Source organism: Ipomoea triloba, chromosome 3 (assembly GCF_003576645.1).
Source record: "Ipomoea triloba cultivar NCNSP0323 chromosome 3, ASM357664v1".
Lineage (NCBI taxonomy): Eukaryota > Viridiplantae > Streptophyta > Magnoliopsida > Solanales > Convolvulaceae > Ipomoea > Ipomoea triloba.
The window spans coordinates 30489193-30504143 of NC_044918.1; the positions used below are offsets into that span (position 1 = coordinate 30489193).

At 31.7% G+C, this 14951-nt stretch overlaps 1 protein-coding gene across 1 annotated transcript; it reads left to right on the top strand.

Moving 5' to 3' along the window:
• The first annotated feature begins 7395 nt into the window (after nucleotides 1-7395).
• LOC116013192 lies at nucleotides 7396-14347 on the top strand. Its single transcript, XM_031252841.1, has 14 exons — nucleotides 7396-7550; nucleotides 8822-9022; nucleotides 9261-9397; nucleotides 10341-10385; nucleotides 10471-10502; nucleotides 10589-10635; nucleotides 10832-10968; nucleotides 11912-11956; nucleotides 12042-12095; nucleotides 12195-12305; nucleotides 12413-12619; nucleotides 12763-12848; nucleotides 13043-13593; nucleotides 13680-14347. The coding sequence occupies exons 2-14, from the start codon at nucleotides 8854-8856 to the stop codon at nucleotides 13817-13819; spliced, it is 1761 nt and encodes a 586-aa protein (XP_031108701.1). The 5' UTR covers nucleotides 7396-7550; nucleotides 8822-8853; the 3' UTR covers nucleotides 13820-14347.
• The last annotated feature ends 604 nt before the right edge of the window (nucleotides 14348-14951 follow it).

Below are 14951 nucleotides of genomic sequence, written 5' to 3' on the forward strand. Positions count from 1 at the left end.
TCATGTTTATTGGACTTGTCGTATGTTGGTTTATTAGTTAAGCAATGCCGTTGCATTTCTAATGACATTGGGAATGTGTCTGTTCACCATGTCAGGAGGTCAATGAATCGGGTGGCTCATGTCTTAGCACGGGCAACAGGTTCTTCGTCTGTCCTAGGGTCGTGGATGTCTGTTCCACCGGCCTGTATTGCTCATTTGGTTGATTATTAATGCATTTATGTTTTCCTTTCAAAAAAAAATTAAAAATGCATGCTACTACTATTAGTCATTGTTATATTAAATTTATGTCTCAATAAGATTAATATAATAAATATACTATTTATAATTTTAATAATTATTAGGCAACTAATTAAAATAATAAAATGAATTTAATTAAGACATACCAAAGAAAATATACAACAATTATAAAAGAAAGGTCATATATATATATATATATATATATATATATATATATATATATACACACACACACACATACATACACACACACAAAGATTAGTTATTATAAAATTAAAATATAAATAGTGTGAATTAATTTTTATTAACCCGATCAAACATAAATTGATTGAACAAATAGAGTATGTTAAATATATATAACTTCTACTAACGTTGTATAATAAAATTGATGTAATAGTAGATCAATGAAATTCTTTTTATGTTATATATATTCTATTTTCTAAATTTAAAAAATACATAAATGTAATTAAAATCAATTGATAATTATTAAATGAAGATTCCAAATTAGTAAAAATATTTAATTAAATCATTAATAATTCAATTATCATAATTCACTATCTAATATAGTAATTTATTTATTTCACACTTGTATTCATTTTTTAATCACATCAAGTAAGTAAATGCACCTTAAAAATTCTTATTTAAAAAGAAAATACGAATTATCCATCCATAGAGTAATACTTTTTTTTTGGTAAATCTACCGGGTCTTTCTTCGTCCATTTAATGGTCCGGGTCCACCCGCGTTCGCTCCGGAAGGCACGGGTCCTTGTGGGAATTGAACCCGGATTCCCCTGAAATTGTTCTCCACAAAGAGAGCTCACTTGCCACCTGAGCTACCCCATTGGATTCCGGGATCCATAGAGTAATACTTTTGTTATATGCCTCCTTACTAATTGGATAAAATATTAACAAAAGGATAAAAGAAAGAAAAAATATAGTTGTTCAATGCCACCAACAATTTGTTATCAAGCTAGGGCGGCATATAAAAAAAAAATAGAGTTACATTAGAGATAAGATTTATCGATCTTTTGAGTAATAAATTATTTAGTGGTCGACCACATGTAGGTTTTAAAATTTGTGCATGTCACATGTTCAAATTGAGTGCATGTTATATAAGTAGATTCATATAAGTAGATACATTTTAATGCATAAAATACAAAGAATTTGAAATTGGGTTGATCAACATAAATCGTGAACTAACAAGAGTACATTAAGTCACTTATTTTCAATAAAACAATGTCAATATAAAGAGACATACCGATAAAAAGACATGCTAATCAAAATGGATCTCTGCATAGAAGAGAGGTGAAATAGAAGAGACTCACGTACTATAAGAGAACTCTTAATAGAAGATACTGTTGTCCAAAATAAAAGTTTGATAAAAAGACTTCTTCTATTCAAGAGGCAAGTCCTAATCAAAAGAGACTATTTTCAAAAGAAACAGTTTATTCAAAGAAAAATTGACCACATACTTCACATTCCTTAAAAAGTAAAAATATATTTATACTAATCCAAAATCATATACTTTTTCAATAGGAGACAGATGTTTCTTCAAAAGTTTTCCAATACTCCTTTTTCCAATTTAATGGGTAGACATACTGTACTACTTCAGGAATCAATTTTTCATCCATCTAATATTCAATTGAAATATATGAATATGTGAAATTCATCTCTTTACATAGAACCCGAATATACTTCAATGCAATCCAAATATAGTGAACTCCACTCTAAATAATGCTTCAAAGTGTCTACTCGCATGCCATCATTAGTTTGTACACCAAACAATATTTAATATGGCCAAGGACCTTGTGGTCCAGTGGCATCAAACCCTTCTCTTTATACTGGAGGTAGTGGGTTCGAGTCTCAGTGGAGTCAATACTGACTCTTGTGCTTCAATAGGTTGGGAAAATAGTTATGAACAGATACTGCATTCTATTAGAGTTAGTAGTATTAAAAAAAAATATTTAATATGAAGCACCCTAGGATGTGATCTTAGGGAACCAATTATCAAGTGCTAGCATCGAAACCATCAAGTATTACAATGAAAAGGTAATGGAACTACATGGACACGTACTGCACGACTTATTATAGGAAGATATAAGGTGTATCCATCAACCACCAAAATGCTGGAATAAATTGAGCAGACTATAGATTAGTTTTACACATAAATATGATGTTTGTAATCATGTATATATAATCATCATAGTTAATAAAGGACTACTTCGCTCCCACAAACATAACACATACATTTTCAAATCACGTAAGTCATGTCTTTTTTTCTGTTTTTTTTTTTTGTTTTCTTTATCGTCAATTTTTTATATCTCATTTCTCAACACATAGTAAGGTATTAATTCGCAACTTATTACAATATGGGGACAAAGGCCTAACTACAAAAATAACAAAAAGTTCAATTTGACATAAAATAAAACACAATAGTTGGGCTTTTACCTACTAAATATAAATCTATACTATATATAAAAACAATATCCTCCTTCCAAATTTTTCCTCCCAAATTTAATGGCATTTTAGTAAAATCATTTATTTTATTCATTTATTATTTTATTAATTATCCATATATATTTATTTATAAAATCAATCAATTGTTAAGAACATACCAATTTCATTCACCTATAATTGATTAATTATCCATATATATTTATGGTAATATTGTTAATATTAATTCGTGATTAGTGATATATTCGTAATCTATACTATATATTCATAAACATATATATTATTTTTAATCAAATCAAATCATGTTTTGTTATGTTTAATATATTGCATTATCTACCCTTCATACATATTAATTATCATTTAAAAATTGTTTTCAAAAAAAATTATCATTTAAAAATTAGGAAAAATATATTCTAATCTATATGTATAAAATATATTATTTTATATTACTATATTATAATTATAATTATAATATTATTTTGTAACAATTACTATATTATAATTATAATTATAATATTATTTTGTAACATCCATACTACTACGTATTATTTTGTAACCTCCATAATATTATAATATTATAATATTATAATATATTTTCATATATTTTATACGTATAGATTAGAATATATTTTGAAATGGTAATTTTGTATTATTATGGTAGAATAATATTATTTTGAAATGTAATAGCATAACATTTTATTATTTAAATAGATCATTCTGCTAAAATTAAAGTTGTAAGCTTCCAACGTATTATCTCATATTAATTATCATTTAAAAATTAGAAAAAATATATTCTAATGTATATGTATATGGAGGTTACAAAATAATACGGAGTAGTATGGAGGTTAATAATTTAGAATGCACGGAGGATTAAAAATTCCTTTAGAATTAATAATTAAAAATGTTAAGTAATTATTTATACTTTCCTTTTGAAAAATTAACAAATTTATAATTCTCACCATTTCTACCTATAAATACAATGGATTGTTGATTTTGGAAACCAAAATTCTTCAATTTGCACTGTCTGTCTCTTCTTTGCGTTCTCTGTGAAATCATATCTTGGTAGGGTTGTTAGCGAACAGAGCTTTCGAGAAACTACTCGATAAGCGTTCGTTTATGTTCGTTTATTAAGGTAAACGAACATTAACAAAAAAAATTTAGAGCTCGATTAATAAACGAACAGAGTCTGAACAGTGGTAAACTCATTTGCTAAGTGTTCGCGAACAAGCTCGTTTGTGTTTGCAAACATATATATATATATATATATATATATATATATATATATATATATATATATATATATATATATATATATTTATTTATTTATTTATTTATACATAAATTATAATAATATAAGAACGTACAAAATAAATTATTATTTCTATTTTTCTGTGTAATTACTATGGTAATTTTATGATACTGTCTCTCTATATATTTTTATACTTGAAAGAATAAAAGTATAATTACACAATATTTTATTGAGTGATACTTTTACATTAATCTTATATTCAGATAAATGTACACTTTCAAATATTAAAATGGTTTATATTTTATTTTATTATCTAATTATATAATAAAAAAATTTATTCCTGCATCGCACGGGTAAATTGAGAGAGGAGCGAAATTGATTTTTCAAATTAAGTGAGAGGGGGGAACTGTCGTGGTAGAGGTGATGGGTAAATTATGCTATGGACCCGGGTACACCTTGCAAGGTGGACTCGGATTCATGTTCATAATTTTAGAACTCTATGTTTACAATTTTTAAAAAAATTAAATGTATTTTTTAAAATGTTAATAAATAAATTAGCTTATCAAATGTAGAATTTTTTTTTATTCCAAGCTATACAGTTTTCATCCGATTACCATATTATTTGCAAACATCATTATTTTACTCTAAGAAGTCTAACTATAACACGTTCAAAAAATTAACCAAATTAATTACATAGATAAAATTAAACCCTAAGGATAAATAAAGTATAACCTAAAGAGCCAAATTTTGACATGTTTAGGTAGAATTATAGCTCTTATAACACATTATACAGTCCAACTGTTAGGCAAAAATACACAACAAATAAACATGCCCACAAATCAAACATTCATGAAATAAAGATAATCTATACACTTAAAAGAAACAGAGTTAATCTATACATACCTGCTTCAGAAATATCTTATAATCCATGAAGTACTAAGGTTCTGGATATTTTACTCCAGTAATTCTGAAATAAAGCACTAAAAACTATAATTCTAGATAATGTACTTCATTAGTGATGTAAAATAAGTATAAAAATTTACAATAACAATATATAATATACTACCAATGTCGTATACAAAAAGGTTTTCAATAATGTGTAATTCAAAACAATTACATTGATATACTATTATGTTTTCTTTGTATACAAAGATGACAACATTGCTCTATATTTACATAGAAAATATATCATCCGTATATATAATTTCTAAAACTGAGTTGCTGGACAACGAGATAATTAGCCCAATTAATACAAATCATAAACATTGATATATAAAATGTCTAAAGTTTCAGCACCGGATGCATATATATACATTGACTATTAATTGGGCAATTATTTGCTCAAATTCAAGCAATGATAACATCAGAAAACATAATCAATCAAATTCAATTCTTCAATTGCACTATATAATATTCGATATTATAATTTACATAATTGTATATCGATCTAAATATTCTTAACGTATTATAGCAAATCCATTCTGTGCAACGCACAGGCGAAAATACTAGTTATTTATAAAATAAGTTTCATGCCATCCAAAATCAATTTTTATACGGTGGACCATCCATGATCCAAAAACATCATCATTTTTTAAAGTAAAAAATATATTTTTTAAAAACGACGACCGTTATGCTTAACTAATTCCGTATTTATGATGTGCTCAGAATAAAATGAAACTACAGTGTATCTAAAATGAAACTGAATAACATGTCTTACATTATGACTGTATATTGTCAAAAAGAGACACTAGCGCCTCCACTGAGGCTTGAACCCACCTCCTTCCACATGAGGGGTGCAATCAAATGCCACTAAACCAATAGATTATTCACATATTAAAATTATATTTTAGTGGTGTAATAAAACTACATTGTGTATAAAATGAAATTTAATAACATGTTTCACATATTAAATATATATTGTCAAATGAAATTGTAGTTGAATCAAAATGATACTTTAGTTGTGCTGTAATCAGAACACAAAATATACACACGAACTAAAATATATAGTATTGTGTGAACCCTGGTACATGAATATGGATTAACCAAGATGAGGTTATTAGACTCAAATCGAATCTCATCACCAAATGTGAAAGCACTCGAGCATTTAATTAACGTGATTTACAAAATTTACGATGTCTTTATTAAAAGGATACATAAAGTCGTTCAGCGCTACGCATTAAATTCTACTGCTCATTCTATAATCTGAATAACATAATATGACATTACAAATATTTTATAATCCCAATAACATAATATGATGTTAAAATATTCGAAAGTTCATGAATCATGATGCAATATACACCAAGTGTTTCAAAACTTTTTTTAATCTCAGACACCTCTTTGAAAAAATAAAAATTTCCAGATTCATATGTATATTTAATATGGATGTTTGAAGATTTTCAAAATCTAGCCAAATTGTTTCTAGCATACTAATCGGTCAAAAAGTACATTGGAAGTATTTTTATATTATTTTTTAAAATTGATTTTTTTTTGAAAAGATTTAAAAATTGTTTAGGCATCAGTACATCGTATTTTCTTATCCATGACATTTTTGACATGCCAAGTACTATGTTGAAAGAGTTTCAAATGGTAAATATATATATATGGGATAAGTTTATGTGCGGTCAAATTTTAAACGTACGACCTCACCATTAAGTGTGTAAAAATGTATCAATCGTGTTAGAAAATACATAACAATGAAATGAACTAACGCACCACAAAACGCATTACACACAAAAAAAATGCACCTAACTTGATATCTTTAAATCCAATAAAATCGAGTACCCATATATAGAAGTATGGTATATTATCATTCCAAAGTGTTGGTAATTGGTACATACTAACACCAATGTTATCATTTTACACGCAACACATTAATAAATAATTATTATATAATCTCACTCGCTTATCCTTAATTTTTTTAAATACAAGTTAGAGGTATTAATAAATAAAAAAAAATAAGATGGTTACTTTTTAGGCTTTAATTAGGGCGGTGAGCTCTTAGTCTGGCCCCCGTTTTTGGGATCAATCTCCACCAGATTATATTCGTCATCTGCTACCTAACTACTTATTAATAGTATTATTATTTTGGCGAAGGACCTTGTGGTCCAGTGGCATCAAACATTTCCCTTTATAAGGGAGGTGGTGGGTTCGAGCCTTTCTAATAGAGTTAGTAGTATTCAAAAAAAAATAATACACAATATATGCATTATTAATTTATTTTTATTGACTGCCAAAGACCTTGTAGTCCAGTGGCATCAAACCCTTCTCTTTATACCCTTCAATAGATTGAGAAAGTAGTTATAGAGTTAGTAGTATTCAAAAAAAAATTATTTTTATTGACTAGGTTAAGAAAATTTTTTTAAAAAAATTATTTTTACGATAAACAATGTAATCAACTGCTCCGATTCTGATTTACAAAATTTCCTTATTTGCATTAATAGCATTTAATTTCTACTGCTATTTCTTTTTGGTCTCTTCTCACAGAGCTTCCCCTGTACAGCTACTTCTCTGTATCCGTCTCTCCCTCCCTCCATCTATATATATGTGTGTGTATATATGTATATCCACCCACACAAACCAATGCATTGCTGTCTGTGATCTCTGGCTGGTATGTGGAATGTTTTCTCATTCTTTTTTGTTGAATTGTTCAGTATGTGTGGGTGTGGGGATTGAGGATCATGTGATCTCAAACCCTAGGGGAAGCTAACTGCATTACTATCAATCATGTGAATTTTTATTTGATCTGGAATGAATGTCATTTTCAGGTGTTTTGCTTAATATTGTTTGATGGATTTTAATTTGCTGTTATCCCTCTTCTCAGTTATCTGCATTGGTGTTATATGACCATTTCTTGGTTTGTTAACGTTTATTGGGGTGTGCAGGGTGTAGAGTTTAGTTAAAATGGCATTTGTGTTGTCAGAATGAGATTTTTGATTACTACACACCTGCTTGTACTTGAGCTTTTATTTTGTTGTTGAGCCTATTAAGTTTTCCTCTAACTCTGTTGATGCTAAATGTGCCTTTTGATGTGAGATTTTAAGTTGGACAGGAGGGTTTAGTTTGTTAATACTAATTCACCTGGCCTCAAAATGTGAATTCAACTACACTTGAGTGTTCGACAGCCTTCATAACTAATAAAATCATGTCTTCTTATGCAGTCAACCTGAGGTTTCAAGTTCGACTGGAGTTTTTGCACTAGTGCGTTGAGTTTTCCCTGGAACTGTTAGTTGGTATTTTCATTCTGTTTCTATGTCCACACATGTAGCCCATGCTTGGTTTATGATGTTGGTTATGTTGTATGGTTAATCTGTAGTACAGTACAAGTTTCTTACGGATTATTGGCTCAAGTAGGCTAAAAAATTTGCAATCTTTGCCAAACATGTAAAAGTGCATTATGTAATTAAGCTTTTACCAACTGGGTACATGAACTCTCAACCGCACGAGTTTGTCAATTGCTGATCCTAGAATGAGGCTGGCATAAGTAGTATAAGATATGCATGTAGTTCGCTCATTGCATCATAAATGTTGGGTTGGAACTGTTTCAGAAAGTTTTCTGTATTTTGCACATTAATTTCTGATATCAATTTAGGTTTGATTTTTCGCTAATTCTAGCAACATAGTTTATTAATTTCTTACCTGAATATATATTTGATAAAGTTTTATACTTAAATTTCTTACCTGAATATATATTTGATAAAGTTTTATACTTAAACCATATTTGGTTCAAAGTAGGGGGGAGGTTTGGATTAAATGGAATGTACGTATTTTCCCCTTTTCAAGGTGATTTTGTCATTTTTGTATAATATACTGTATAACTTCTCTCTTCTTCTTCTTCTTCTTCTTCTTTTTATTTATTTATTTATTTTTTTTTTACTGTAGTTGCATTTTGTGAGCGGTTAGCTTAGAGATAGATGCCAACTGCAAGGCTGATCACTGTTGGATCTTCAGATGCAATGGAATCAGTTGAGGGGAATGATTCCCTTTACACATTGATTAGTCAAGCTACAGGGAAAGAGCCTATCATCTTAGGGGACAAACCTATACAGTGGATACAGTTACTTCATGCCTTAGAGCAGCCAGGTATTAAAATGTTTTCCTAGTGGTCTAGTTTAACTGCTCAAGGTATTAAAATGTTTTCCTAGTGGTCTAGTTTAACTGCTCAACAATGAAGGTAACCATCCATATGGTTATGAAATTCTCTTAGCTGTTATGCTTATTATTTACATTAAAAAGTCCTGCATCCACTGCTACAAGTATACAGATATAGTTGATGAATATGATAGGAAGTCCTTGCTTATCTCCTGTGCTTTTCATGCAGATCTTCCATATTGGCCTATGGTTACTCCTGTGAAGGTTCAGATGCATAAATGTGAGAAATGTTCTCAAGAATTTTTTTCATCAATTAACTACCGAAGGCATATACGCCTGCACCGTCGAGCCTTAAATTTTGACAAGGTATTCCTAGTTTGTCTTTGATTATTTAGTCTGATGATGTTGGCAGTTTCCTTTTTTGAAATCATGAAGTTATTTTGATTACTGTATTTATTAGGGTTCCAAAGTGAAACACCCCCCAAAAAAACAGATATACAAAATCCTCCAAACCAAATGTTAGAACTTGAACACTATATCTGAAGTCAGGCACGGGAATATCATTTTTATGTGACTTTACATGAATCCAAACAAAATGTGCACAATAATTCTTAGAACTGTTAATTGGCATCAGTAAATCATCATAATTCTGATAATTCCTCTTATTCTAAACAAGCTACATCAAACACACAGGGATTAAGTGCCATTCATGATGTTTCTTCCTGTTTCTCTTGAAATTCCTGTTTTTTATCAAAACCTTTAACCCTACAAGGAATCACCCATTGTCCATTGAACACCCACTCAAAAAAGCAAAGTTAGAGCACCATGAAATTATTTCTTCATTTTCTAAAATTACTTCTTCTTCTTCTTTTTTTTTTTTTTTTTTGGTTTTTTCATCAATTGTGTATCTACCCATGAACTTGATTGCTTGTGCTCTTCCACTCATGAATCACCTTCTTTAATTAGATTATTTTGGCAAAGCATTTTCATTTGTTTAACTATTTGGCTCTGATGATGTTGGTTATTTCCTTTTCTGTATTCATGCAGTTATTTATTCAATTTAAAAATTACCTTCTAGGGTTTTATTCTGTAAGTGTGACTTTATTGTGAATAGTCTTCCAATCACGAATCACCTTAATTAGTTGATTTGTTTTTTAATACCAACGACAAGATTCCTTATTACCCTTTGGTCAAGTGAGACAGCATCTTGACAAGTGATTTGGCTGAAGTTTCCTAATTGAATGTCCTTGAATATTTGGTGTTTATATTTACTTTTCTAGACCTATATTTATGGTTTTAAATTATGCAGGAGTCTCGCAAATATAGAGATTTTCTTGGAGCATTTTGGAATAAGGTAGTCAATTCCTTTCTACTGTTATACCATTGTGCATTGTTTTCCTTCAATCACAAAATGCTCATTAATGTTATCTACATGCCAGCTTTCATTGGAGGAGGTTAAAGAAGTTGCATCGTTGGATGACATTTCACTAAAGGTAATAGGATGCTTACTACATAAATCCTCATGAATATGTGAAATCAAGATACACACATATACAGAGAGAAGACTGACAAACTTGGAGTAATTGNTGCCTTAGAGCAGCCAGGTATTAAAATGTTTTCCTAGTGGTCTAGTTTAACTGCTCAACAATGAAGGTAACCATCCATATGGTTATGAAATTCTCTTAGCTGTTATGCTTATTATTTACATTAAAAAGTCCTGCATCCACTGCTACAAGTATACAGATATAGTTGATGAATATGATAGGAAGTCCTTGCTTATCTCCTGTGCTTTTCATGCAGATCTTCCATATTGGCCTATGGTTACTCCTGTGAAGGTTCAGATGCATAAATGTGAGAAATGTTCTCAAGAATTTTTTTCATCAATTAACTACCGAAGGCATATACGCCTGCACCGTCGAGCCTTAAATTTTGACAAGGTATTCCTAGTTTGTCTTTGATTATTTAGTCTGATGATGTTGGCAGTTTCCTTTTTTGAAATCATGAAGTTATTTTGATTACTGTATTTATTAGGGTTCCAAAGTGAAACACCCCCCAAAAAAACAGATATACAAAATCCTCCAAACCAAATGTTAGAACTTGAACACTATATCTGAAGTCAGGCACGGGAATATCATTTTTATGTGACTTTACATGAATCCAAACAAAATGTGCACAATAATTCTTAGAACTGTTAATTGGCATCAGTAAATCATCATAATTCTGATAATTCCTCTTATTCTAAACAAGCTACATCAAACACACAGGGATTAAGTGCCATTCATGATGTTTCTTCCTGTTTCTCTTGAAATTCCTGTTTTTTATCAAAACCTTTAACCCTACAAGGAATCACCCATTGTCCATTGAACACCCACTCAAAAAAGCAAAGTTAGAGCACCATGAAATTATTTCTTCATTTTCTAAAATTACTTCTTCTTCTTCTTTTTTTTTTTTTTTTTTGGTTTTTTCATCAATTGTGTATCTACCCATGAACTTGATTGCTTGTGCTCTTCCACTCATGAATCACCTTCTTTAATTAGATTATTTTGGCAAAGCATTTTCATTTGTTTAACTATTTGGCTCTGATGATGTTGGTTATTTCCTTTTCTGTATTCATGCAGTTATTTATTCAATTTAAAAATTACCTTCTAGGGTTTTATTCTGTAAGTGTGACTTTATTGTGAATAGTCTTCCAATCACGAATCACCTTAATTAGTTGATTTGTTTTTTAATACCAACGACAAGATTCCTTATTACCCTTTGGTCAAGTGAGACAGCATCTTGACAAGTGATTTGGCTGAAGTTTCCTAATTGAATGTCCTTGAATATTTGGTGTTTATATTTACTTTTCTAGACCTATATTTATGGTTTTAAATTATGCAGGAGTCTCGCAAATATAGAGATTTTCTTGGAGCATTTTGGAATAAGGTAGTCAATTCCTTTCTACTGTTATACCATTGTGCATTGTTTTCCTTCAATCACAAAATGCTCATTAATGTTATCTACATGCCAGCTTTCATTGGAGGAGGTTAAAGAAGTTGCATCGTTGGATGACATTTCACTAAAGGTAATAGGATGCTTACTACATAAATCCTCATGAATATGTGAAATCAAGATACACACATATACAGAGAGAAGACTGACAAACTTGGAGTAATTGTTTTAGGAAATTCCTGGGACCTTACTTGTCAAGACACTGACAGAGTCTCTCCAAACATCAAGTGCCTGGATGTGGAGTCTTCCAACTGTTTATATGAAAGCTGGCGCTACCTTAATGGTAAGGTTGCAATGGTGATTTTTTCTGCCAACCCGCGTAATCTTCAAGTTCTAGTATTTCTCTTTCTTGTTTTTTTGATTTCCTTGCTAAGTAGGCATTTTTTGCAGGATATTATTGAAGCCAAACCTTCTAGGCTTCCAATATCATCCCAGGAATTATTTAGTGTCCTTGATGACGCTAGTGAGGGAACATTTCTATGTGCTGGAACAGCAGACTCGATGCAAAAATATTTATTCGATGATGAAGTTATAAAAGTTTGCCTCGAGCTGAGGAATTTAGCTGCATGCATATGCTTTGCTTTTGAACAGAAACTGGTATACTATACGCATCTGTTAATAATTGACAACCTTTGTGTGATCAACGTTTAGTTGTGCATAGATGTTCTCTTTTGGCTGAACTCTCTTGTAAAATGGATTTAATCCTCCTACCTTGATTAGTGTTGTTCCTTTGTGATCAGGTAAAAGCATGGATTGCTGACAAAGAAGCTGAGGCATTGAGATGCCAGAAATTGCTTGTGGAGGAGGAAGAAGCTGCTCAGAGAAGGTATGTTGTACTTATTCATATTTAATGTGCCAAACTGTTTTCAAGAGGTGCTTCTTCTAATGCCAATTGCCAAAAGGACATTTGTGTTTTCATTTGAGACAATATTTCGAATTTAATCATTTGACTTTATGATGTATTTCCATTTATGTGAGTGATTTCTCTTCTTCGGATGACTACTCTAAAAATATGAACAGGCAAACAGAGTTATTGGAAAAGAAAAGACAGAAAAAGCTAAGGCAGAAGGAACTGAGGGCAAAGGATCAAATGAGTGAGGAAAAAGCGAGCCTTGGTGGGACTGCTGATTCTTCAGAAAATGCACTGGTGGCAGAAATATCCAGTCCTCCCACCCTGTTTGATTCCGACTCCAATACTCTTGATGTAGCAGAGGATGTCTCCGGCCTACAAAATGACTGTGAAGTGATGATGATTGGGTCAATATCTGTGCCTGTGAAAAATTGCCCTATTCACACACGCCGCACGAACTTGGCAAAAGCACATGATCAAAGTGGATGTGATCTCAGCCTTGGCAGCAAAACCAGTGTGCCATCTGATGATTGGGTTCATGTGACCAGGCGTGGGAAGGGGCCAAAGGGCAGACAAGACAATGAAGAGCGTGCTTCAGTGGAAGTTGGTGATCAAAATCTATCCTGTGCAATGTCTGTGCAACCATATGCTCCTGATGGCAAAACTCATTCTCATCAGCTGCCATTCTCCAGTGGCACTGTAAAAACTTTTCTTATAAAGAGTATGTTCTCCGTTTCTCCAATTTATTTAACTAATTATTGTTAAATATCTATTTGGGTGAACTGACTGATCTGAAAAACAATGCAGGATGGAATGAGGTCGTCTCAGCTGATCATGTGAAGTTGGTCATTTCTGCTGTTCCTAAATCTCAAGGAAGTCCCAGCACCCAGAGCAGCCTTAAAAAATCTGCTCCTCCACCTTCAGCACCCAAGAATATGGCTCACTGATTTGTGCTTGATATCCGATAATCACTGGATGTGGAGTTTGGAGTTTGGCTGGCAACTTCGTTGATGGAAGTCCTGAAGTCTGCCACTCTCTTTTGATGATCATAAAGTGTTAAAGCTCACGATCCTGATTATTGGAAGATTGCTCTGTTTGGTGGCAAGGAGCTCGGGGGAGGAAGATGGTGACCTTGGTAACCGATTTGGAGGTAGTCTCTGTTCCGGTGGCAATTCTTTGGAACTATCAAGAAATCGGTGGTTGTTATTTTGATTCCGGCGAGATGTCAGTTAGGTGCTCTGTTTGTTGTGCTCCGGTGATCTCACCATGGAACCCGGTAGATGGTGGTCTGAAAGGAGTTTGTTCTGTTCGTGCCAGTCTCTTTGCTTTGGATTGCTGACTGATCGGTCTTACATGACGGAGTCCTCACGTTTTCCGGCGACCACTTTGGTGGCCGGCGGATATCTAAGTAATTAATGCATGCATTTAGTTTGGGCGGTGGCCGACATGGGGCTTTACAACGAAATGGCAGTGCAATTATTTTCATGGGAAATTCACATGTTATTATTGCACTTGAAATTTGAAGCTTCCCTCCTGATAATTATGCTGCATGCATGTGCATGGATATTTTGTTAAAGGGGGCTTGACGTAAACAGATGTGGATCGGAATTATTTCTGAATTATTGCATTGGGCTTCAATTGGAAGGACTTGGATGTTAATTGTTTGGGATTTGATCTATTGGAATTAGCAGATTGCTTAAGAATGATTTTATTATCAAGTTGGGCTTGGAATTAAGTGATGCTGGGCGCAAGCCACATTTATTGTGGATTCTTTTTATTTTTGGACTTGAGCTGCTGAACTCGAATTTTGGATTGGGCCAAGAAATTTTAAGATTTAGCCTTTGTAATTCGTTTTCGAATGGGCTTTACTTTTTTTGGACTTTTAGTCTTATCAAAAGTTTAATGGGCTTTACTTGATGTAATTTAATTTTGATTCAGCCGTGGGCTGATGTTGCGTATGTTTTTTGGGTTTCTTAATTGAGGCCCAATGCATCTTATTTCTTGTAATTTCAGGGGTATGCCCCGGTATCTTTGTACATATTTGTTTGGTTTTAATAAATTTACATTCACTCAATTGAG